Raw genomic sequence first — 27,205 nt, 5'->3', positions numbered from 1 at the left:
AACCAGGATGCCGAAGCAATGCAGGAAGCCAACCAGGGCAAATCCTCCGATGGCCACGTCCACATCCCCCACATGGACGACACTGTGGTGCACCATCGCATTGATGGTGTGGATGACCTGCATGGGAGAGAGGGCGTGCGCTCTCATGAGGGCATGATGGGGCATGCCCAGCCTCCTCCCCCATGCCCCTTCCTGGCCCCTCCCCCATGCCACCAAGGGTTCCCCTTGCCCAGGAGCTCCCTCCCGCCTCCTTATGGCAGGTGCATGACCAAAGCCCGTCTTACCTCTATGAGGACAGCGCTGATAGTGGCCTTACCCACCATGAACTGGGGGCCCCACACCTCACTAGCTGTCTGGGGTGGCCAGCTTCCAAATGGCGATGGTGACCCACTTCCTGAGGCGGACAGCAGATTGCACAAGGGTGTCGTGGTGTCTCAGGGCAGGGATGAGCCAGTGGCAGAACTCCTGGAAGGTCCACTTGCTCATGCAGAAATTCTGGCACCATCTGGCCTCAGTCCAGGCCCCATCACCAACCACTCCCAGCAGTCAGAGCTGCTGGAGTGGCTCCAAAGTGCCAGGGCACTTGGGGGGGAGGGGCTTGCCTGCATGAGGAGGTGGAGGGCAGCCGTTACCACTGTGGCCAGGTGGCTGGCCAAGGTGCCCAGGAAGGCCAGGTCTAATGCCAGGAGTTCCTGATAGGGATCCATCAGGTGGTGTGGGCAGTCAAGTGACTGTATGGGCTCTACAGTGTGTGTGGCAGCTCTGCAAGCCTCAGCGTGTGCAGGATGGGGATGGTTGGGAGGGGCCTTTTAAGGGAGTGTCTGGCTGTGGCCCCCCAGAAGGGCTTGTCAGCCATGCAACCCTGTCCATAGCATTTTCTGCTCCGTTCTTTTGAAAGAGTGCCTGTGGGTGTGTGCACACTCTCTTACGAAAGAGCAGAGCAGTCTTTCAAAAATAGGAGATCAAAATCTCATTCTTCTTTCTGTGTGTAGACACTCTCTTTCAAAAGACTGCCTTCTGGGGGATATCTTGCAGAAGCTCACCTTTTGAGAAAGCGCTGTAGTGTAGAGGTAGCGCTGGAGAATGGAGACAGGAAACAAAGGGTAGGAATAAATGGTAAATGTTCACAATGGAGGGGGGTAACTAGTGGTGTTCCCCAAGGGTCAGTCCTGGGACCAATCTTGTTCAACTTATTCATCAATGATCTAGAGAAAGAGGTAAGCAGTGCAGTGGCAAGGTTTGCAGATGACACCAAACTGTTCAGGATAGTCAAAACCAAAGCAGACTGTGAAGAACTTCAAAAAGATCTCAGCAAACTGAGTGATTGGGCAGCAAAATGGCAAATGAAATTTAATGTGGGTAAGTGTAAGGTAATGCACATTGTGAAAAATAACCCCAATTATACATGCAATATGATGGGGGCAAATTTAGCTACAACAGATCAGGAAAGGGATCTTGGAATTATAGTGGATAGTTCTCTGAAAACATCCACGCAGTGTGCAGAGGCAGTCAGTAAAGCAAATAGGATGTTAGGAATAATTAAAAAAGGGATAGAAAATAAGACGAAGAATATCTCACTTCCCTATATAAAACTATGGTACGCCCACATCTTGAGTACTGTGTGCAGATGTGGTCTCCTCACCTCAAAAAAGATATATTGGCATTAGAAAAGGGCAACTAAAATGATTAAGGGTTTGGAACGGGTCCCATATGACCAGAGGCTAGAGAGACTGGGACTTTTCAGACTAGAAAAGAGGAGACTGAGGGACGATATGATAGAGGTATATAAAATCATGAATGGTGTGGAGAAAGTGAATACAGAAAAGTTATTTACTTGTTCCCATAATATAAGAACTAGAGGATACCAAATGAAATTAATGCGTAGCAGGTTCAAAACTAATAAAAGAAAGTTTTTCTTCACACAGCGCACAGTCAACCAGTGGAACTCCTTACCAGAGGACGTCGTGAAGGTAAGGAGTTTAGGACTCTAACAGAGTTTAAAAAAGATCTCGATAAATATTTGGAGGTTAGGTCCATAGATGGCTATTAGTAAGGGGTAAGGTACGGTGACTAGCCTTTTGTCGAAGGCGGGAGATGGATGGCAGGAGACCGCTTGATCATTGTCTTCGGTTCACCTCCTCTGGGGCACCTGGCATTGCCTACTGTCGGCAGACAGGATACTGGGCTAGATGGACCTTTGGTCTGACCCAGTATGGCCGTTCTTACGTTCTTATGTATGATGTAGCCTGCTAAAAAGTTATGGTATTTCCAGCTAAATCTTTCTTGCTAAGTGAGATGTGTTTCGACAATTCTAAATTAAGTCAGCTCCTGGAAACTAGTCAATTTTTTTTCCAATCTGGAACTTTAATAAAAGGTGATACTGTTTTATTATATTCTTTATATTATATAATTATCTCTGTATTATATATTTATTCTTAAAATTATTAAGTATATTATTTTTTGTCATGACTAAATACATTTCTGCCTAACTTCCACCTTGAAACATGGCTAAAAATGAAGTTTTAATCTCAATTTACTTGTCCAGGCACCCACAATAAATTAAATAATCACTCATGATTTTAGTCATAACAAAAAAGGGTGGGGTGCGCATTGAGAGTATAAAAGAGAATCTTTGAACAGAACATTCTTTGCTAGACTACAAAGGAGTTTTTTAACCTTTTTGTTTCCGTTCTCTGTGCTAGCAGTATTAGTTCTAACTGAATAGTTCCCAGTGATAGCTAAAGTGTGGTTCAGGCCCAAAACCTAGATTGGAAGTCATGTTTTACTGTGTTGTCAAGCCCTCCCACAATCTTATGTTTTATGAGGGCAGTAGCATGCTTCCTGAATGCAACTGAAGCATGACTAAGTCTTGTCTGCTTTATAAGAAAAAAATTGTGTTGTAATTGTGTCAGGAGACTATCTTGGCACCATTGATGTTGTTACAGAGGTTTTGTTTTCTTTGTTCATAGACCTTCTAGGGTTCTTCCTTTGCTTATGTTAAAAATATTTAACTGAATCTTTTGAAAACCACATTGAAAAGAAGTTCTTTGAAAGTCTTTTGCTGTTTGACAATGTTGACTGACAGAAGGCAAGGTTTAAACAGTCAGATGTGGTTGCCACATAATCTCTGGCCTAACCACTTTTTCAGAGGTAATGTGTTGCTAGACCTTTGCTTTGACAACTGAAATTTAGGGTGGAGTGATGCTCTGGGATCTCAAAATCCATTGGCTCTCTCTGAGGTCTGCACTCCCCCTCAAAGCCTCTGTTGCTTGATTGCCCCGGGAGATGTTATGGGTGGGAAAAGTCCAATGGTCATGTACAGTAGGTAGCTAAGGCTAGAGATAGCACAGCCTCCCCAACTCTGAGCCACTCTTTTGCCTGCACAAGGTATAATTTCCATCACTCCTGGGGAAAGATACAATACTGAAAAAAGACTTGCGAAAACTACCAATGCTTTGAAATGATGAAAAATGTCAGAATATTTATTAAAACCTTTTAATCATGAGAAAATTAAAATGACAATTGGTCAGCATGCAACAACATTCCAGAATATTTCTAATGGGTGTTTGTTTGTTTAAGGAACCAAGTTCGTGAAATTATTTTAGGGGTGGTTTGGTGCCTTGTAGCAAGATACAATGCCAGGAAAAACTTCATAATTGAAATCTCTGTTTTGTGGCATTGTGTTTGGGGGATTTTTGTGGGGGTTGATTGCATTTGGCTTTCAAGATGTCAGAGGGAAAAACCATCAGAGAGATGACATAATGCCTCAGAATTAGAACTAAGAGCTTCATATGTTTACTTCGGTAACCTCTACTGGTAAATTTTGTTGGGAAGCAGCAGTCTGAAGGGTATATCTTTGGCTAAAGGCTGTTGCAGGAAAAGGATGGTGATGCTGAATCTCAGGCTGCGTCTATACTAGCAAGTTCTTTCAAAAGATTTTTTCCAAAGTGGGGGCTCTTTTGAAACACCCCATGGAGCGTCTACACACTAAAAGCGTTCTTTTGAAAGTAAATCTAAAGAATGCAGAACTCCTTTCAAAAGTGCTCTTCCACTCCTGTTTCAGGAAGAACGCCTTCTTTGAAAAGATTTCTCTAAAGAAAACGTGTAGATGCTCAGCAGGGCCCTTCTTTTGAAAGAGCAGTCCTCTTGGCATCTGATTTTTCAATCCCTGGCCCATTCTTTTGAAAGAGCCACTCACTCTTTTGACCCACTTTTTTGAGTGTGGGCGCACTCTTTTGAAAGAGGTTCTTTCGGAAGAGATCTTCCGGAAGGACTTCTTTCGAAAGAGCTCTGTAGTGTAGACATAGCTGCAGTGTTCTGCCCTATCATCCAGGAGAATTCTTTTATAGGAGAAGATAAAGATTGAAAGGAGAAAAGAATCAGGCATGTCAATGTGCGTCAGTTTTTTTTCTCTCGCCCTTTCAACCTCCCCATTCCTCATTGCCAAATAATTCGTTGGAATTTGATTCTTTGGAAAGTGTTGCACTGTGGAGAAGCAAAACAGCTAACTAATTTGTTGGAGCAAAGAGTTAATACAAGAATAGACAAGATGTTAAATTTATAGGAAGCTTTGCACTGATGCATCTTTTAAACTTAATTCAAATGTTCTTGTCCCTATTCTGCCCATGCTGCTAATGAACAATAGTCATTATCATCTGGAGGGTGTTTTAAGCTGTTAATTGCCAGGGGTGGACTTGTGGGGTATTATTGGACAGATGTTCATAAAAATTGCATCACAATTGTCAAAGCTGTTGTATTCTCATAAGAGACATGTAGTGGCAAAATTGCTTGTGGTGCCCCATCCCTATTCATATACTGCTGACTTGGTGCCTTTATGAAACTTATACTAAGGTTAGAAAATCTGTTGAATTATTCTTTAAATTGAGTGGGAATAGATACTATATGTATTGTGAGAAATGAATGGGAAGGACTGATTTAAGCTGTCTCTGATTACACCTACATTTCTCATTGTGATATATTCCTGTGCTGTTATTTTACAACCAAGACAAGTAGTTGTATTTTTATTATGCAGTAACAAATAAAGACAAAAATCTATTTTTAGGTATCTTACACTATTACGTTAACAATCTACTATGTTAAAATACCAATATTAAAACCTTAATCCTGCTAAGAGCTCTGTTCAGACCCTTGTACCTGTACAGAATCCCACTGAAGTCAGTGGTCCTCTGCATAGCTTTACAAGTTAACCTGTACAAATCAGTTTGTAGGATTAGGGCCTAAGGCATAAAATCAAGCTCTCAAAAGTTAGGAAATGCCACAGTTAGGTTATTTTGGCAATCATGTTTCTGCCCCCCTTCTGATAGAGTCGCTACCCATTTTATCACCCATCTGACTGCCCTACCCGCCAGGTAATAAAAGTGGTGGTTGAATTTCTGCAAAAGAGGGATTGCTCATAATTTAGATCTAAGAAGAAGTATAGTACTCTAATTTTTCAGAACATCTCAACATAGCTCTAGATACTCATTCTACTATATGCAGTGGCAAAAAGAAAACCAGAGGAAAGGAAACTCACAAAATATTGAAAAAATGTAAAAAAAAGAAAAATCAAATGTTGCTGTCAATGAAACAATAGAACATTTTGGAAAAAAGAAAATAAGTGTTCAGTTTTGAAAAATAGGGCCATTTGTAATTTAAAACAGCTTTAGGACAAAAACATTCAACTGGTTCTAATCTCACTATGTTCCCCTCAGTTTGGATGGAGTGGAGCAGCAGCTGTGGAAAATGGGAAAGTGCAGAAGAGCAACTAATAATGTACATACACAATCCATTTCAAATGGAAGGTATAGCACTACAAGGAACTACTTGTGTACAGTGTGTTTTAAAACTCTATAGGCAAACTATTCATAAGTGGCCACATTATAAAATGTTAATGCCCTAAGCCCACTGGGGTCATTCTATTTGCCAAAGAGATTTTAAATGCTGTTTAAAAACTGCTTCAATCTATTACATCTTAAATATGTTTAAGGTGGCCACTGTGATTTATAATCCTGGTTGAGACACAGTGGGGGACATTTATTAACATATTTTTGGCCATGCAGAGCAGTTTTAGCAAATATATTTTGATTTTCAAGGGTCAACTTCAAAGACCCAAATCCAATTGAGTGACACAAAATATGCATGGTACTATTGTGTTTTTAGCATGCCACATTATGCTCTGGAAGTTAATTAGCACCTACAAAGATGGGGATTCTTGGATACAGTGGTGCACGTCATACTGCATAAGTGACCTCTTACAAATTTGACAGTTTGAATTTCAGCTCTTCTAAGATAAGTACCGCTGAAAATCATCTTGAATGAAATCAACAAATGAAAAAAATAAGGTTGGCTTCAGAGAAGTTCAAAATTAAATGTAGCTCCCTACCCAAATTGCTGTGGCCAGGCTTTTAATATGTGTCCCATTTTTATGAGGATATAGTAGTATTACTTCATTACTCATATATTTCACATAGGCGTTCACGGTGTAGTGTCTACTGCAGGCTTTAAGGCACACTGTAGATGCAGTTAATCATAGGGGTTGGTGAACATTACCTCATCCGAGTTTCTGCTTTTCAGGTGCACTTTTGTGAAAACATTGCTCAATATTGTGCTCTGTGTACACACAAGTAACTTATTAACATGACTAAGAATTGCATGTCTATGTCCACATTGCTGCTCCTCTGAAGTAAAAGAAAACCAACCAATTTGCATGAGCAGGAAATTTGACCCAATGCATACAAGCATCTGTTAAAAGATTTGGACCAGAGTCTTATAAAACATCCTTTTGCAAACCTAGAGCCAAACTAATCTGAAGTTCAGCAGTGCTTGCCACCAACATTTCCTTTCTGGTCTATCGCCAGTAAATATTTGACTATTAGTCACTGTGGCATACGATCCTCTTTTATGCAGGAATAAAGTTCCTTTCCACAGACCTGAGTATAACAGGTCTAGCTAGAGTCCTCATTTGTTCATATCTGGAGCTGTGGTAGGATGACCAGCTGTCCCATTTTTTAAGGGACAGTCCAATACTTAACACCTTTTGCAGGTGTCCTGACTTTTTCTTAAAAATGGGCAAACTGTCCCATATTTTCCATCTCACCCCCATCTGTACTGACAGGTCCTGCTGCTAGCTAGATTCCCACTTGCCAGAAACCTGTCCACTAGTGGTAAGTGGGGGGTCTGGTCCAATGACAATGGAGGTGAGCATGCAAGGCTGGTTGTGATGAATAGGCAGCCCGTGGGGCTGGCTGCTTCCCCTACTAGTCCATCAGCACAGTCCTAGCTGCGTGTTGGCTGTCAGCCAGCAGGGCCCCATCCCTGTCACATTTCCAGATAGCACTGGCTGCACAGGTGGAGCAACCCTCAGGGAGCAGGGGCTTTTCCATCCTCCCTTAGGCACCCTCCCCTATTCGGCCACCACTCTCACCAGGTTTTCTGAACCCCCCTAAAGTCAGGTTCCCTGGGCCCTGGTGCACAATGCCTCCTTAGAGCTTAAGCCCTTCCATCCTGTGCTGTAACAGGAAGACAGAAGGTGGCTAGGTTATACTGGTGGCCAGCAACAGCTTGCTGCTTTTTGACATTGTTCAGGCATGTAGGGCCAAGTTGCTGTCAGCCTCCTGAAATTTGGGTGCGGGGGAGGAAGAAGAGATTTACAGAGACAGAGTCCAGGTCATCCCTTTCCTGTATCTGGAAGCCGCTCCCATCACTTCCCTCCCACACAGTGCTGAAAGGCCTGCTGCTGGCTGAATTCTGGAATCAACCCTGACAGAAATCTGTGAAGGGGTGAGACATGTGACCTTGAATTTCCCCTTCCCATAATTGCCTTGGAGGATGCAGTGCCAGCTACCAGGAGAGGTGGGTCCATCCCAAGGGCTCAGCCAGGCATGGAGAGCACTGGGCAGGAACGTTGGGTCAGTCAATCACCCACCCCTTGTATTAGAAAGTTATATAGCAGTATATGTGTCACCCCACCCCCCTGTGTGTACAGTGAGGAGGGGGATGGGGTGTGTTCACTACTCCTCTCCATGTGAATGCGAGAGCCTCAAAGATAATAAGGTAAATTAAAAGAATCCAACTACAGTGGATTTATTTTTAACTGGGGCTCAATCAGCTTGATATTAATTTGAACATTTGATTACCATTGAACTTGCCTGAATACAAATAATTTTACCAAATGTGCTGTATTCAGGATATGGAAAGATGGTCACCCTAACCTGTGGGAACCCAGAGAAATAACAGCGCAATTTTACATTTTTAATATGCTTACTGGGGAAAAAGTGATGTTCCTCTGCAGTGTAGTAAATAGTATTTGTTACAGATGCATTATAGCTTTTTTGTTACATGGTAACCACATGCTCCAAAAGCACCATATTGTATTTGTGAATTCAGCAATGCTTGACATTGGAAATATTTGTAAAAACTTAATTTTGTATGTTAGAATTATTCCTCAGAGAATTTTAGCTTCAGGAGATGCTTTCGTATAGGTACAATGGCCTGATTCCAAAGGTCATGGCCCTGCATGTGTAAGAACACCCTGGAGGCTGCTGCCTCTTATGCACTGTGATATGGCCGCAAAGGATCATATGCCACAGCAAACTGTCAGAGAATTATTATCATGAATTATTTATATTACAGTAGCATCAAGAATCCCCACTGCGAACAGCACTCATTTGCATTAGTCACTGTACAAAGATATTAATAGAGACAGTCTTTGCCCCACTCTAAACAGCCAAGCAAGACATGAGGTGGGAGGAAGCAAACAGTGACACCAAAAGGTGGGCTCCACTCCACCCTTCGCGTTCTCTCTGGGCAGTAGCAGAAGCAGTCTCTAGCAGCTCCCGTAAGAGTTATCTACCTGTTGAGGAATTCTCAGGTAGTCAGTTACCTCCAGAATTCAGCCCAATATTATAAACAGAAGCAACTAACACCAGTATTATGTTCCCCAACATTCCCTAATTCATTCTGTAAGCAAGTGATGAGTAAGAGATTATTCCATATGTCATAGTTTTATAAAATGACTTTTATGTGTGCAAGACCAGAAAGCTCTTTCTGATGTTTGCAAGGCTCCTGAGGCGGTAGTTGTGAGGAGACTTCAAGAGCTAAATCGTTCTCTCAGTTACACCAGAGTAATCCTATTGACCCCTGCAATTCCAGTAATTAAATCAGCAGGGTTTCAATTTATGTGTGTCTGTTGAAGCCTTCCTCCCAAAGCACAAAATGAGACTTCTGTGTACAGGGTCAGCCACCTCGAATATACTTTGAGAAGACCTATGCATAAGGCACAGGATATCCTCTTTTAAATAATAAAGACAATGGGAGACAAAGACTGTAACTCCATCTGCTTTTCCTCTTTATCTTGACTAACAGATTGGGAAGCAGGATCCTCAGCCTTATATCCTGATGTCTCCCCAAACTGTTATAGATGTGGCTGACGATACATTAATGGTAAAGTCACACACAGACCCCCCTGCTTAGGGGACAGCCAAGGCTAACTCATTACTGTTTCCAAAATCTGAACATCAAATACAGTACCATTAGTGGGTTTAACATGCCATCTTGCTGCTTCAAGTATGCAACAAAACATGCGGAAGGTGAAAAGATTCAACTTAGGTAATTTTACAAAATACTAGTAAAGACAGGGAGTCGTACTCCAATATCTCATAACAAAAGAGTTTGAAGACAGCTGCACTCATGTACTACTGTGACTCCCATTTACTATTTTGCATGTCCACAGCACACTTAACGTGATGAAAAAATCAGACAGTTCTAAGATGCTCTGGCTTCTGTATATTGGACACATGCCTGAATCAACTATACAGCAGTGTTGGACCCCTATGCTATTTTTTTCTTATTCTGTACCAAACATAAGCAGCTTTCTGTAGACAGCAGCAGCCAGCCTAGTGGCTCAATATACTCATACTTCCCGCTTACGTTTAGTGTTGCTTTACCCTCTATTACAGTGAGCTTCAATCACAAATGGGGATTAAAAGCAAATAAAGAGATTTGTACTAAATGCAGTCCTGTTGGCATGAGCTATCATTTTAATCACAAAAGACAGCAGACAGTTCACTGGGTGCAAAATTTCAAACAGAGAAGTATGCGTTATATATTGAATTAGTGCCTTTGAAGTTTGCAGTTCACTCAGAAAAGGGTCCAAGTCAGTGAATACATAGGAGAACAAATGACATTATAACAGGCCTTATATTTGAAGACTTCTTTCCTCAGGACTAAACCTTTCCTCCTAGATCAGGTTTTCCACATTTTGTATCCTTTTTGTTGGCTCTCCTCCGGACGTTTCTCTGGCTAAGGCTTCACCAATGCCAAATATAGTGAGACAATCACTTCCCATAACATACATGGCACACTTCTGTTAACACACCCAAGAATATTAGCTTTCTCTTCACAACTGCATGACATTGTTGATTCATATTCACTTTCTAATACACTAGAGCCCCCAGAATCTTTTCTGCAGTTCTACTGCCTAACCTGTTACTCCTCATTTTGTAGTTGTGCATTTAATTTTTCCTTCCTGAATGAAGTACATTGTGTTTGCTTTATTGAACGTTATCTTTGTTGATTTCACAACCATTCTTCAATTTGTCAAGACCATTTTAGATTCTAATTTTGGTCTTCAAATTGCTTGCTATGCTTTCCACTTTGGTATCATACACAAATTTTGTAAGAAGTCATCCTGTGGCACTTTATAGACTAACAGATTTTTTGGAGCATAAGCTTTCCTGGGCAAAGCCGCACTTCGTCAGATGTCTTTCATCTTGGCCCACAAAAGTTTATGCTCCAATATAATCTGTTAGCCTATAAGGTGCCAAAAGTGGTCTTGTTTTTGCAGATGCAGACTAGCATGGCTACTCTTCTGAAATTTTGCAAGCACATCCACCATTCTATTTATCCAAGTCACCTACTGACATATTGAATATTATTGGACCCAGAACAGATTCCTTTTGGTGCCCGCTAAATGCATTCTCAGTTTGACAGTGAACATTGATAACTATTCTTTGACGATAATCTTTCGATGTATACCCACTTGGTATGTATAGTTTGCTTATGAAAATATCACATAAGAATATGTCAAAACCCATGCTAAAATTTTATTTATATATATATATATATATATATATATATATATATATAAACATAAAATGCTTTCCTGTTACTTTTGGGCTTCAGCTGCCTTATCAAAGGGTATTAAGTTTGTTTGGCATGCTTTACTCGTGACAACTCCCTAGTGTTCCCTCTTACCTCCAAGTGCTTACCCAATGATAAATAATTTGTTCCTGTATCTTTCTGGTTATCGAAGGTAGTTTGATTGTTCTGTGATTTGCTGGGTCCATTTTGTTCCCCTTCTTAGAGATCAATACTATCATTGCCCTTCTCCAGCCTCTGGGACCTCACCCCTCTTCCAGCTCATTACCTAATAAATAAAATTGTTAGTCTTTAAGATGCTACGGAAGTGCTTGGTTTTTGGTTTTGTTTTTTTGTCCATCTTCCGTGAGTACATCAAGATAATCTCTAATGGCTCAAGTAGTAAATCAGGGTTTTACTATCACTTTAGCAGTCATAGTCTGCAGTAAATACACTATCTCACAGGTACTTGTGATTTTCCTTTTACAATCTTGTTAAAACCTCTTACCAATTTTTGCAAAGCCAGCTCAATACAAATTCTTCATGGGCACAGCATCTTTGGGATCAGGGCTCATAACACAGCAGAACAGCTGTTGTGGGTTGCTGACTGGCCTTCACTAAGTGGTGAGCAACACTGACTCAACTGTATGACTGGCCAACCCTGGGCTGCTGAGAATGACTGAACTGCCACTCCCTGCCGCATGCAGCAAATCCAGGCATTGCTCTTATGAAGCTGTGCCATCACACCTTTTAGCTGTATTTACATACAAAGCCATGCTAGACAATTTGAAATCACTATTACTCCACTTCTGACAGGGCAATGATGCACTGTTTTACAAGAACAATATCTGATGCTTTCATTCATAAGAGACTAGATTTACCTGGCATTGCTTCAGTCCTTAACGCTTTTTTGTGGGGGGAAAAAAAATGAAAATGGACACTATTCATTTAAGTCATTGTTCTGTTTTGGGGCTGGGGATGAGAAGTTCAGGATGCAGGTTGCACCAGGGACAAAGGCCTACCCCCGCCCTCTCTCAACACATCAGCTTGGAGCCAGGTGAGAAGTGCCTCTCCCTGGATGTTGCAGCTCCAGCAGGCACAGCTGGGGAAGGTCCAGATTCATCTGCCCCTGCATTCCCCAGCCAGAGCAAGGAATGTAGCAAACTGTACCTTCCCTTTGCTCCCTAACAAAGGGGAACAGGCAGTAATTTTTCTCTATGAACTGGGTGAAGGGAAGAGCTTCAACCCCTTCCTACCTCCCTATAGGACACCTGGGAGGTAGGAAGCTGGGGGTTGGGGCACTCCCAGAGGAATAGTGAATCTCATTTCTATATGGTTTTGTGGGACGCAGTCCCAGTGCAGGCACATCCCACTGTCCTGGCACAACCAAACCCTGAGCTTGCTTTAAGGTGTGATAAGAGGAAGCTGTATACCAAATTAGGTGGTCCTAATGCATACCATTTAAGAGTCCTTGATCAGACACTCCCAAATATATAGCAGATAAAATAATATATATTTATAAAATAGAGGAAAAAATTTCACTTCCACCTAAATTTGGTGGCACTTGAAGCTTAGAGCGCTAGGTGACTGCTTAGTTTCTTTATATGTGTGGGCTGGCCCAGCTGCAATTCCTTCTCTGCCTCCTAGGGCAATTAACATACTAAACACCAAGCAGACATGCAGTGGCTTTAACTGGAAAGGCACACCCTCAGCGGGTGGAAAGCTCTCCCTCTTGGCTTTCCCCATGCTGTGCCCGCACTGCACATGCAGTTTCCAGCCCCTTCCCTAGCTGGAGCTGAGACAGCTTTGTTCTTGCCTTACCTGCTGGCTCCAGCTACCCCTGTGTGGGCACCCACCAACTGGCAGCCAACCAGTCTAGCGAGTCGTTCGAGAACTGCCGCTTCTCTTTTCTTGGTTATGTTGGAGAGGCTGGGCTAGAGGCAGAGCAGGATGCAGACATGCAGCAGTGCCAGAAGGGGAAACAGCTGGTGAGCATTGGCTGGGTGCACTCTATGGGGGTGGGGGCCTGGCTGGGGCATGGGACTGGCCACCAGAAGGGTCACGTACACAGTGTGTAGCTGTCTGGGGCACAATGACATTTCCTGATGCATTAATCTCACTTGTTTTGTATTGTTCACTTATTAATTTGGGGGATCAACAATTGGTGCATCCATCATTAGCTTGAGTTACTTAGCTTTGTGGACACGGTACTTCATGCTGTCGAAGATTCTAAATGGTGATCACATTTTGTCTGCTCTTTAAGGGGAGCTAGAGAACGATCATCACTCTGAAGGAAATTTAAGAGGAATGTGGCAAGTGGTACCTGAGAAGAAGAAGAAAACAGAGCCAAAGGCATGAACAGAGGGGAGACAGTTAAAAATTGTAAGTATTCCCATTTGCAGTGCCAGGCACTTAATTTCCTTTTCTTGGTTTCCTGTGTGATGGCAGCAGAGAACAGTCAGCCTGGACAAGTAGCTGCTCCAAAAATATGAAGAGTTGGGTAACTTTAAAGTAGCAGCTGCCCATTTTGCTTTCCAGCTTCATCACTCTTCAGCTAAGGAGCACTTCTGTAGTGCAGACGTGAATGACAATTTTTCTATTCCTCCTACTCCTCCCTTCCTATGTCTGCTACTGGGTGAGTGATACATCCTCCCTAGTCCGCAGTGTCATGGGGAAGAATCTAGATAGAAGGCAGAGAGCTCAGAGCCTCACTTCTTTTATTCATCATCTGTATTAGACTGGCTGGAAACAGATAACATGGTGGCATTTCTGAGCACCCCTTCAAATGAGGCTGCAAATCATTGCTTTAGGAACAGTGCATTACTCGAATTGGCTGGCCCCAGAACAGGAATGAGTAGAAAATGTGGCTGGAAACAAGCTTTCATTCCCTCCGCCCCTTGGCCACACTACTACAGTTGGACTCCCGTCAAACCAAGCAACATTTACTGTAAACTCTACCACAGCAAGTCACTGTTGTTCAGTCAACAAAGTTTCAGACAGAATGATTTGGAAAATTTGGGCAGATGCAGAAAAACTTGACTTATGCTTTGGGCAATGTGACCATTTCAGTCACAGCTGCTCACTCACTACAGCCATATGGTAAAATATAGAGGAAAGTGAGTGAGTTTTCCTGCCTACATTTGTACTTGAATTCTTTAGATAACTCTGGTGGCAATAGCTTGAATTGTTTCTCTCTTAAACCCTCATTTAGGCACAATTTAAATAAAATATGGATAAAAAGTCTCGGGGGGTAGACATATTAGTTTGTAAATTGAAAAACAACAAGCGGTCCTGTGGCACCTTAGTGACTAACAAATTTATTGGGTCATAAGCTTTCAAGGGAAAAACCCAGTAGTATCTTCAAAGTATTGGCTTCCCATTAAAATCAGTGAGTTTTGCCCTCAAAAACTCATGGCCCAATAAATTTGTTAGTCTCTAAGGTGCCACATAACTGCTTGTTCTGTAAAATATGGATGTGTCAGTAACTAACTTGTTTGCCTGAGATTTTATCATATATTTCATGTGGAATGGAATGAGAGTTAAAGGCATCATTTGTATTTTCAAATTATATATCAGTCATATTTTTAGTTGTAAATCAGGATAAGTATTTCAGGATCCAGACTCTCTGGCACGTACCTCCAACAGAAATGTTTCACATCCTTTCAGAGAACTTTCTACTGTTTGCTTTTCAGAGTGCAGGAGCTGTATATAGAAAATGCACATAAGAGTCCTATAATCAAAAACTTCCATTGATGTCATAATAAATAACAATATCCTGCTATCAGCTGAGACTTTCAAAAAGCAAAGTAACCCTGAATAGTTATTCAAAGCACATTGCAATGTCAGTGATATGATTAACAAGCTCTGCATAAGCTCCAAAGTATCTCTCTCCCACCAACGCAAGTTTGTCCAATCAGATATTACCTTACCCACTTCGTCTCGCTAATACCTTAGTATCAACATGGCTACAACACTGCATATAAACAGTGGAAGACATTTAGTTTCAGTTTGAAAACAGATTTTAAAACCCTACTGTTCTTTGATGCTGTAATTGAGGATGTATTATGCAGTACCTTAAAATGAAAATGGATTGAATAATTTACCTCACTAAGGATAATAGATGCAGCTCCTTACTAACCAAATACTTCAGTCACAGAATCCCATCCCTTCATCTGCAGATTCCCCAAAGTACATAGACAGACATAATAGACTTCTCTGTGTATTATCTGGAACACAAGGGGAAAAAGTACCCCAAAAGTTATTTGAATAAAAGTACAGCTACTTTGGGAGAAAATGTAAGTAAGTAAAAGTCAAAAGGTCCTTCTGGGAAAACTACTTGAGTGAAAGTGAGAAAACAGCACATCTTGATTGTACTCAAGTGTCCAGAAGTAGCCATGGATTTCCAAAGGATGGCTACTTTTGTCTTTTAGATACTTGAGTTCAATCAAGATTTAACAAGTTCATACTTTTACTCAAGTAGTTTTCCAGAAAGAAGAACTCTTGGTGAGCAGGGGAGGTCCCAGGTGACTGGAAGAAGACCAATATAGTGTCCATCTTCAAGAAGGCAAAGGAGGCTCTGGAGAACTACAACCTCACCTCAGTGCCTGAAAAATCAAGGAACAGGTCCTCAACGTACCATTTTTGAAACACTTGGAGGAAAGTGATCAGGAACAGTCAACATGGATTCAAGAAGGGCAAGTTATGACTGATCAACCTGATTGCTTCCTATAAGTTTATAACTGGAGCTGTGGATATGGGAAAAAGCAATGGATGTTTTATACCTTGATTTTTAGCAAAGCTTTTGATATGACCTCTCAGAGCATTCTTGCTGGAAAGTTAAAGAAGTGTGGCCTGGATGAAGGGACTATAAGGTGGATAGAAAGCTGGTTAGACTGTGAAGTTGTGATCAATGACTCAATGATTAGTTAGCAGCTGGTGTCAAGCAGAGTACCTTAGTGGTCAGTTCTGGGATCAGTTTTGTTCAACATCTTCATTAATGAACTGGTTGATGCACTGATTTGCATCCTCAGAAAGTCTGTGGATGACTCTAAGATGGAAAGAGAGGTAGACATGCTGGAGGGCACGGATAGGGGGCAGAGTAGCCTACACTTACTGGCGATTTGGGCCAAACGAAATCTGATGAGGTTCTGAATAAGTGCAGAGTCCTGCACTTAGGGCAGAAGAATCCCATGCACCTGCTACAGGCTGGGGACTAACTAGCTTGGTAGTGTTTCTGCCAAAAAGGACCTGGAGATTACAATAATTGAGAAGCTGGATATGAGTCAACCTTGTGCCCTTACTGACAAGAAAGATGATACGCTCATCCCTCGCTATATGAGCACAACTGGGTCCCAAATTTCTGCTCATAGGCAAAAAACTCGTGACACCAAATGCCCATTAAAATACATGTAAAAGTCTCCAATTCGTTCCAAGTGCTTGTAACTTGACATGAACCAGTTGCGCTTAGGTACTTTTCTAATGTATTTGAATAGTCTGGCACCAGAAATAGGAGGTAATCTGTGTATGTAGAGCAGGGATTCCCAACCTATGGGTCCCACTAGATTTGTTAAAGGTCACCAGCTGGGCAGTTTCCAGCTGCATGTGGCTGTTAAAGAAGACATTTGCAGTTTCTTAACATGGCTACCTCAGGCAGATATCTATCAATAGAGATAGAGCTGCTGGAGATGCCAGCTAGCACTAGGGATAGCAATTACCTAATGCCTAGGTGCTGAAACCTTAACACTTCTGTTAATGGGTTTTAAAGACTGTTACCTGCTGGGAGCAGGAGGGTTGGGGGAACCAGCCAGCCTAGCAGCCCCAGTGAAGAGGCTGTGGGAGGAGGAGGAGTGTCTAAGGCTGGGGCCTTTTAGGGATGTGGGGGATGAGAGTCTAAGGCTGGGGGCAGTTTGGGGCTGCTGGGGGGGGGGTGTAAGCCTGAGGGCAGTTTGGAGTTGCAGGGAGAGTGTAAGGCTGAGGGCAGTTTGTGGCTGCTGAGGGGCTGTAAGGCTGGAGGTGGTTTGGTGCTGCTGGCGGGGGTCTAAGGCTGGGGGTGGTTTGGGGCTGCTGAGGCGGGTTTAAGGCTTGGGCAGGTTGGGACCTGGGGTGGGGGTTAAAACATGACTGAGAATGAGGTCTGCAGGGCGGTTGGGGGGCTAATACTGTAAACCCTCCAGTTACTTGGGTTGTTCCTCCAACCCCTGCATAACTCAAATTTTCCTGCAAGGGGAGGGGAGCCAGAAACCACCAGGGCTGGTCAGTTTCCTGGCTCACAGAGTGGCAGGAGCTGGGAACCAGGGTCAGGCTGGTTCCAATCTCCCCATGGCTTGCAGGACCTGGAAACTGATCAGCTCATGGCTGGTCAGTTTCATGTTCCTGCCAGTGCAGGGGAGGGAACCAGGCTAAGAGCCTTCTCTCTCTCTCCACCCAGCCACAGGTCTCACAGACAGCTGCCTGTCTGAGGGAAGGGAGAGAGAAGGCTCCAGTCACGGGGCTGTGGGTCTCCCTGCCCCCTGGCCAAGGACCCCACAGCTGGAACAGAGCCAGCCACAGGGCTGTGGGTCTCCCGTTCCCCAGCCAGGGACCCACGACTTGAGTGGAGCCAGCTGCAGGTCTCCCTGCCTCCAGCCAAGGACCCCGTGGCTGGTTCATATAAGCAGGGGAAGTTTACTCACTTAGTGAACAAAGGTAGGTATGTATGTCCCTTGTTTTAGCAATTACTTGTGAGTAAAGTACTCATTAAATGAGGGATGAGTGTAGCAAACTGGGCTCCATGAGTAAGAGTATTGCTACCAAATCAAGGGGTGTAATTATGTCCCTCTACTTGGCACCCATCAGACTACATCTGTTGAATTGTGTCCAGTTTTGGGCCTCCTACTACAGAAAGGATGTGGATAAACTGGAGAATCCAGCAGAGGGCAACAAAGTATTCAGAGGCTAGAGCATGTGACATATGAGCAGGGGCTGAGGGAACTGGGCTTATTTGCTCTTAGAAGAATGAGGGAGGATTTGATAGCAGCCTTCAATTACCTTGAAGTGAGGTTCCAAAGAGGATAGAGAGGCTGTTCTCAAAGGTGGCAAATGACAGAACAGGAACCAATGGTTTCAAGTTGCAGTGAGGGAGATCTAGGCTGGATATTAAGAACAACTATTTTACTAAGAGGGTGGTGAAACACTGGAATGAATTGCCTGGGAAAGTTGTGGAATTGCCAGCTTTAGAGGTTTTAGAATGATTTAGCTGGGTTGGTCCTGCATTGAGCAGGAGATGGGAGTAGATGACCTCCTGTGATCCCTGATCTTCTGTGATTCTATGAGAAAGAGAGATGGATGAAAAAATCCCTGTTCCATTGGGCAAGGCAAGAGGGAACTAAATAATTAATCGGACTATATATAGTGATAATAATGTTGCTAGAAGCTCACATACTACAACAGTAAGGCTGTGTCTACACTAGCCCAAAACTTTGAAATGGTCACGCAAATGGTTATTTCAAAGTTTACTAATGAAGCGCTGAAATACATATTCAGTGCCTCATTAGCATGCCGGCAGCTGCAGCACTTCAAAATTGCCGTGGCTTGCCACCACGCGGCTCGTCCAAATGGGGCTCTTTTTTGAAAGGACCCTGGAAACTTCAAAATGCCCTTATTCCTAACAGCAGATTTGCATGGCCATTTCGAAGCTTTGGGCTAGGGTAGACATAGCCTAAGTGAAGTACAAATTCTTAGATAAATAATCATTCTTGACTCTACAGTCACTATTTTTCTTCACTGACAGAATAGATGAGAGGGGAAAAAGGGCCCCTACTTATGTCTCAAACCCACAGTAGGGAATAGACAAATATATTCCTTATTTGTCACCATGTCTTGCCCCTGACTACAACTACTATTATGGCTGCCCTGCATATTACATTTCTCAAACTGCTCTGTTGTATTGCAAAGACAGATAGACTCTGGCTGGAACCACCCAGTGGGGCCAACAGCCACCATGGGCTCTGGGGCAAGGTGGGAGGGGAGCCCGGCTCTGACCCAAAAGGGGTGGGGCTAATGGTGGAAGGGAAGGGCCTCGGGCAGTTAGCCCTTAGCACTGCTCAGACTGGTGCTGCTCTGCCCCCCTTCCCCCCACACCACATGAGCTGTGCAGAAGTGGCTCCGCCACAGCAGTTCAAAGGGGCTCAAAGCTATAGTGGCCAGAGTTACTGGCCCCTTTGAAATATGGGCCCTAGGGCATCTGTGCCTTTGTCCCCTACACACCCCCTAGGCAGGCTTACCACAACCAAATTCTAGTCACACAATGCCTTATCACAGAGGGCATGGGGACAGAGGGCATTTCAATCCATATAGTTCATGGAACTCTGGTTGTAGTGCCAGGTGCTCAAATGAATATAGGAGCTGAAGGATGCCTGGCCCCTAAAGATACTTGAAAGATAGAGAGCCGAAAGAGAGCCTGGCTCCTAAAGTTTGGGTCAGTCTGAATCCCCAAGTTCATTTCCTTCTCAGGAACAGGTTAGCGGTGTTCTAGAAGTGTTCCCACTATACACCTGAGAGAGTACATTACAAAAACGTTTTTAAAACTCTCACTGGCCATTAATTATGAGTTATTCTGTTTGCATTTTTACACATAATAAATATGCCTACACAGGTTCTGATAGGAACACCGGATTTTTAAAATAACTCTAAACAAATGCAAGTCTTTCTATCAGATAAAATGAGAAACAAACGTAATTGAAGAAAATTAGGTTTATTTATGTGAATTAGAAAAGTGAATTGTTAGAATTTTGATCAAATGGTTAATTCTGTACAATTTACAATAGTATTTATATACAAATTTTATAATAAAATACAGTACATCATGCTTTTCCTGAGTCACAGTGTGTTTCTCAGCTCTGTAGATGCTTTTTTTTTCCTGATTAATTTTTAACACGGAAATACTATGCTCATTTTGACAGTATTTGATATACTGAGTTAATACTGGCACAAAAGCAAAAAAAGGCAATCCACTAGAAAATACTTGATAGCTGTTGCATTTTTAATATTTTTTCTATATTAAAATATGTTCCTTGATAAAAATTGTTAGCACTTTTTAAGTTTGTTGTATTTTGACACAAAATAAGTAAACTTCAAACATTTTCAAGCCTCTTGCAAAGATCTGCATATTAGTGCGAGTCACGTATGGATACTTGATCAGTTGAAGATCATGAAACAGATGCATCCTGATAGATGTCTGAATCAGAGGCACAGTGCATCAAAACTTCTGTCCCATTCAGGATATGCAAGTTTGAATTGTCTGGCTAGCGTAATATAAAGTTAAACCAAAAAGGATATCCTGAAAAGCGAGGCATTATATTAATCAATAAGGCACCAGTTGTGCAAACACTTACATGTGTCATAACTGTAAGCACAATACTCCCACACTGCAAGTCCCTGCAAAACTGGGGCCTAAGTCAAAAGGCATTACAAAGCTGTAATATAACAGCCAGTGCTATACTGCTATATCTTGGACAGCTCAAGAGTTTATTGCCTTAAATGCAGGTGAATATCCAAGTTCAACAATAATTTACCTTAAGAATTATAAGGGCATTTAATATATGCAGTATGTTAAATTAGTACTTAGGAAAGACTACGAACAGCAAGTAAACTTACGCCCCAGTTAAATCCAAAATCAGTAATCACAGTAACTTTTGTTTTAAGTAAGTACTGCCGAAAATAATTCACTTTATTTAATGAATAAAAATGGCCAGTTCCTGAATATATTTACGTTGTATTGTCTGTATTGATATCAGAAATGCACGGGTCTCTCAGATTTTATTTTATTCATGTAATTGTACAGTTTATATTAACTTTGTTAAGTTTTACTGTGAGTGCTCAGGCAAATTTAAGAAATCAATTATATTTATTAAAAAGCAAATCTCTGAAGAGTTTTATTTAAAAACTCATCTGGCTTTCAAGTCAAAATTGAGCTAAAACTGAAACCAACTCTTCCTGATTACTGTAATTAGAAATGAAACGGGACTTTTGTGCAATATTATCAAAGTGCTTAAGATACTTCTGAGAAATAAATACTTCAGAGAAAGTTGGTCTTCAGTTGAATGCTTGAACTTTTCCCAGGATTCCTTGCATGTTTAGGTGTTGTTTTGACTTTGATGCTTTCCTGATTGCCTTTTACAGCTGACTCAAGCCTGGCTTTCATAGATGGAGAAGAAGCCATTACTTTTTTAAAAACTGATGAATACTGTGGACCAATCTGCATAACTTTTTGCAAAGCAAACTCATGTAGATTTCTTGATGAATTTGTGGCTGACGCCAGAGCATTCTCATCCAACAGAAAGGAAACAAGGAGGGGCAGGAAGCAGGCCACCAAACAAGCACCTATGAAAATTAAAAACAATTCTCAGACATCGAATAATTTGTAAACATTTTCAAACACTAAAGAGTACTCAAACTCACGTAGAGAATCAACACTTTTCTAAGCCGCACTGTTAAGTAGCGTAACTAATAATTAAATTTTGTTAAAAATTATAGTGGTGGTGGGAGAATACATTTTGTCGTAGCTGATTCCCCACAGCCACTTAAGACATTAGAAGGGCATGCAGCATTGAGAGACTTACGATCCTCTTCCTCAGCGAGGGCAATGAGAACTGCTACCACTTTTATTCCTTCCTGAATGACTTGCAATTCAGCATAATTCTCAGGTTTTGTTTTTTCTGTTTCCTGCAATTTCCCCACAATAGATGGTGCCAAAGAATGAATGTAAGGGTATGAGACAGCACTGTTGGGATACTGAAAGATGGAAAGCAGAAGCTGGTAGCACTTAAGCTGGACCTAAAGAGGAGAAGTTACAGTTACAATAATGGAGGTTAACAAAACTCTGCTTAAAACAACAAGTCAGAACCCTTGGTGCGTAGAATAATTTTGAAGATAAAGGTTTTATACCAAAGAATGGATATAAAAGCTTGAAAATTCACATGGCAAGAGAAACTTTTAATCATTTTGACCTATCCCTGTACTCCTCATGCCATGAAGTGTACAGGGATGCCAGAAGAGCGTGCCTGTTATCTTGAAAACTATTTTGAGACAATGGGCGTATTCCTTAGACACAGGCAGCTATTTCAGGATACAAACGTATCCCGCAGTAGTGCCTGCCATCTAGATGTAGCCCCAAGTTGTCAACATTTGGGGAACTACTATTAAATTAACAAAAGCCCAAAGGAGTATTGTCTTTAGAGCTGCACTTTCAATGTGATGAACTACGGTCATAGTGCTATATTTCCACCAGGTAAGAAACAAGAATAAAATCCTCCTAATATGCTGCTTCAGGTCAACAGTACAGATAAAGTGTCAAAACAGATGATCTGTTAGTGTATTGTTTTAATGTCTAAAATAAATGCACACAGAAAATTAAGGAAGTGTCTGCAAAATCAGACTCTCTTATTTATAAACTTTCTTATTTATATAGCCAAGTGTGGGGTTCTTATTTCCCAGATGGTGAAACAATACAGAAAAATACTTTGTATAGAAAATATTTTAATGAATAGCAGCAAAAGCAAGGCACAGCACAGATACACGAGGTCTGGGGAACTAGGTTAAAATTGTACTTTAAAATACAAAAAGAGCAAAATGGGACAGAACAAAAAAATATTTCAAAAATCAACACTTTCAGTGAGGTCCAGTGAAAAGTTCAGGAGAAAATGTTCTAGAACAACTTTATCCATGCTTCTAAATGAAATATTGCCCCCTAACTAGTAAAGTGCTTACTGCAGTATCACTCCCCCCTAACTAGAAAAGTACTTACTACAGGATCTTTCGAATCAAGGACAATGTTAAACTTCTCAATACAACGCTTTTGAAGGCACTCTATGGTAGTAACTTCTGGACTTGCAGACAAAATAAATACTGTAATGGCAGTAAGCAGGCTGGCTTCATCAAGTTCTCGTTGAGCTCCACCTACTGAAGATAAAACAGTCTCTTACATTCACATTTAATAAGTAACAGTGCAAAGTCTAATGCTCTAAAGTGATGTGAAGGGTGTTCCTGAAGCATTTTCAATATTATATATGAAGGGAATTATACAATGCTGCAAGCAGATTAATTCTCTAATCAGGAAATTCTCTCTTTTGTGCATTGCATGTGTTGATACAACTGTTTTCAGAAGAATCTAAAACCACTGGGAACTGAGGGGGACACAGAAACAAATGAAGACGTACATAGGGATGGATTTTAAGTAGCAAGCTGCAACTTTATTAAACCTGACACAGCAAAGGGCACTACTGCTTTTGCAATACTTGCATACCACACATTTTAAGTGGGGGTTAATGGGCTCTCACCACATAACCCATAACATGCAGGAAGACTCTCCTTAGCCTACGTTTAAGGCTCAGCTCACTTTTTGAGTCTTACCACCTTCCCTCTGACTAAAAGATGACTGAGGCTGGGTCTGCATTAAAGGGGAAGGTTCAATTAAGATAAGCAGCTCCAGCTATATTAATGACATAGCTTGAGTTCATGTACAGTAGACCCCAGACTTACACAATTTTGACTTACACATTTCTTGCAATAACGCGAGTTGAAATCATGAATGGTAGGGAGCTGGGAACCAGGCGACAGCCTGGCCCTTGGCTCCCCTCTACTTACGGAAGCTGGGAAACTGACAGGTGCTACAGTGCCTGGCTTCCAGCTGCCCACTACTCCCAGGAGCCAGGAAACTGACTGCCTTAACTGAACTATAAAATTAATGGATCAGGTAATGCAGTATTTTAAATTTAATTGAATTTTAAAGCATTTAATTTAGTTTCATGAAATCTCACACTCATAATTAACTCAAAATTTGCTTGGTGAGGAATGCCATCATACCCATTGAAGACTAAAAATGTGGTCGTGTTGGATAACAATGTATCAAATTGAAAAGCGGTATTCAGAAAGTCAGTGGTAAGTCCAGGCTTACTTAACATTTTCATTAACCATTTGGAACACAGTGACTGCCTGTTAGAAATTTGCATATAATGGATGAACTGAAAGGTGTTGTGAACACTAATGAGGAAAGAAAAAGTGATATCAAAAGACCTACAAGAGCAAGAAATATTGCCAGAAAATCAAATGCTACAAAGACTGAAAAATAAAAGCTAATAACATTTGATGGGTGTGAAAGGAGTTAAATAATTCAAACCAGTCAAAGAGGAGGAAAAGAAAAAACAAAGCAGGGATGTTGAGAAAAACAGAGTGAATGGGTGATAACGTAGCAAGTTACACAGGAGTTTGCAGGAGATAGGAGACAACAAAATCACAAAAATGAAAAGGGGGCAAGTGTAATTTTAAGCTGCCCGTTTAGCATCAGAACATCACAGAGCAGAGAGAATTAACAGTCCCTCTCTGTAATACTCTGAGATAGGGTTAGACAAGGACTGAGTGCAGTGTTTCAAGAGTAGTTACTCTTGAAACACTGCACTCAGTCCTTGTAACAGTAGTATACTGCTAACTGGAGAGACAGCGGAGGAAAAACGCATCAAGGGCCCAAGGATTAAATTAATCTTTTCTCATCAAATATCTAGATATACTACCCCACTCCTAGCCCCTGTCTAGGCTCAGCAAACAGGTCACATTTAAAAATTGTAATTATTAAAACATGCTAGCACATTTAAGGAACACATTTTTAAACATGACCTATTTGCCTACTCTACTTCTGATACACGTGGCCTCTTTACCGAACAGTTTTGTAATTAATATAATACATATACACACAATTGTTTTTCTACATAATTACATTAAACTCAAGGAGTAAGATTTGCCAAATCTGATACAGGGTTGCTGCATAAGTTTCATTCGCCTGCACTAGCAAATGCCCTTGCTTGTCAGTGAGGATGCACCCAAAGGAAAAGAAGGTATGCCCGCTGACAGCATCAGTGTTGTTTTAATTCCGACCAGTGGCCCTGGTGCAGAGAATAAGCCTGTACTCTTTCACACCACATCACAGCTCTGTGGGAGACCATCATGGCGGGAGAGCATCGCTGCAGTGGATATACGTTTTGGGTGCACTGGTTCAACCCAGGCTGGGACAATTGACAGGAAAGGGTGGAGACTAGCAGTAAGCCACAGAAGGAACAGTGAAATCTCTCTTCACACTACACTAGTGACTGTAACACCACAAGAGAGGCATGGAGAGACTGTGGTGACTACTGCAATTTATAGACTGAAGTAGCAGAAGTGAGAGTGAGCAATACTTAGGAACATTAATGCTGGACTATGCGGGTGAAGTAAGCTTCCCCTTAGACATTAAGTTATCTTAAAGAGTAGTTCTTCTGCCACCACCTGAAACCTCTAGAATCTTTGAATTTTATCTACTCCAAGCATCTTTTCATCATCCACCTCTCAACTCTGGATTACCTGGATCCCAACAGTCAAGAATTGTGACTAAAGCACTACGAAGTAGATCAGTCCAAGCAATTCGGCTTTTCTCTGCTCGAGCCATAGGAGAAGACAATACCCCCTTAAGAGCTTGTAAAGATGCAGCAACTGTCAAAGGTAACTGGTTATCTGGCAGTTTCACGGCAGTTTCTCTGAGGACTCCAATAATTAGGTACAGGATAGTAGGGAGTACTGAAACGCTGCCTATGAGACAAAATAAATGCATGATATGTCAACTGGGTAAAATAAAAGACTTCCAGCATTTGTTATGTCATAAATAATTTTTCTTCAACTCCCTTTTTACATTTTATATGTAAACACTTATCATTTCTAAAAGTCGTCTATTTGTTGTAAGCTTTGGTTCCAGAAAAAGATTTTTAAATAGCATGTGATTTTTAATGTCAAATGTAGAGGCAGCCTGTCTACTTAAAGAGATGCTGAATGGCTACCTTTAAGTCAAAAGCTCATTTACTTCACTGAAACAGAGCTGAAGTTTATCATGTAATAGTTACAATTAGTGAAGGTTCAGAGAAAGACAACAACCATGGGGAAACATGCATATAAAGAATGAAAAGATTTGCAACCTTTACTACAGAAAAGAGACAAACAACAACGGACGTAAAAACATATGAAATAAACACAGTAATTTGGGGGTTTCTATTGTCTGCTTCAGAATACTAGATGACCTTCAATGAAGTTAAAAGGTGGCAAATACAAAAGTGACAAAAGGAAACAATTCTCTCGTGATACATACTAACTGTTGAACTCTGTGTTGAGGGAAGTCAGTGAGCTAAGATTTTTAGCAAGATTAAAAAAGGGATCAAATATTCAACATGCATAAAATCCAAAATGATATTAGTTATTGCTAACAAAAATTCAGATAAGCATCACTCCTAATATGGGGAGCTAGTTATCCCACATCTGCGTACAGTGTGGGTTCATACTAGCCTTTGTTGGAAACAAAATACTGAACTAGACAAAACTTGGGTCTGACCCAGTACAGCGATACCCATGTTCTTTAATCAGAACCTGATCTTAAATATGTTATTAAATGCTTTATTTAATAGAGATGGACTAAGATGTATTTAAATACCTTGCTGAACTGTTGCTTAAGTTCTTGTCCCTTTTTCATTAAAAGGAAAAAAAAAAAAAAACAACCAAACAAAAAAACCCCTCTCTGAAGCTTAACTGCAGGAACTCAGGAAGAACTGTTACTGAGTATCAGCAAACCCGTCTATTTATTATGATTATAGCACACATAAGCACTACCATACATGAGATCTGGGTTCAGTTCCATGTCCTGATCTCTTGATAATCTGATCCTATAAGTAATTTGCTTGTCAAACTCCCTAAATTGCTGAAAGCAAGGAACACAGCAGAGAGAAGAATTCAACTGCAGGAGGAAACTAACTTTTCTCACTGTCAGGACCTCTCTGAGCCTATGAAAGCTATGTCCAAGCTCTCTTCTGTCATTGTGAAAGATGACAGTCACTGGGTTGAAGGTAACAAAAGACTATGACCACCCAATATTAATCCTCATCATAAAACAGGAGAGTGGGTGATCGTTTCCAAAAGGAGATCATCTCCTCTTTGGGCTGGCAGGCTGGTGGCTATAAAACAAGGACTTAATAGAGAAGGGCAAATGAGTGAGGAAAGGGGCAATTTTCAAGGCTGCTAGATG

General features: G+C 41.5%; 1 protein-coding gene across 7 annotated transcripts in view; it reads right to left on the bottom strand.

Annotated features, from left to right (window-relative positions):
• Positions 1-17,304: 17,304 nt before the first annotated feature.
• Positions 17,305-27,205, bottom strand: part of HEATR5A (HEAT repeat containing 5A) — a 110,698-nt gene continuing 100,797 nt past the window's right edge. For 6 of the 7 annotated variants that reach the window (XM_074996887.1, XM_074996893.1, XM_074996892.1 and 3 more), the window contains 4 exons: positions 25,504-25,728; positions 22,919-23,073; positions 21,735-21,948; positions 17,305-21,495 (listed from right to left, as the gene is read on the bottom strand). In XM_074996887.1, the coding sequence (XP_074852988.1) occupies positions 21,191-21,495; positions 21,735-21,948; positions 22,919-23,073; positions 25,504-25,728 (899 nt within the window). In that variant the 3' untranslated portion in view covers positions 17,305-21,190. The remainder of the gene's footprint in view (positions 21,496-21,734; positions 21,949-22,918; positions 23,074-25,503; positions 25,729-27,205) is intronic. The other variant, XM_074996894.1, reaches the window with a different exon arrangement.

Source organism: Carettochelys insculpta, chromosome 6, assembly GCF_033958435.1.
Source record: "Carettochelys insculpta isolate YL-2023 chromosome 6, ASM3395843v1, whole genome shotgun sequence".
Taxonomy (NCBI): Eukaryota; Metazoa; Chordata; order Testudines; family Carettochelyidae; genus Carettochelys; species Carettochelys insculpta.
Note: the sequence above shows the minus strand (reverse complement) of the source record. Positions and strands in the feature narration are given on the sequence as shown.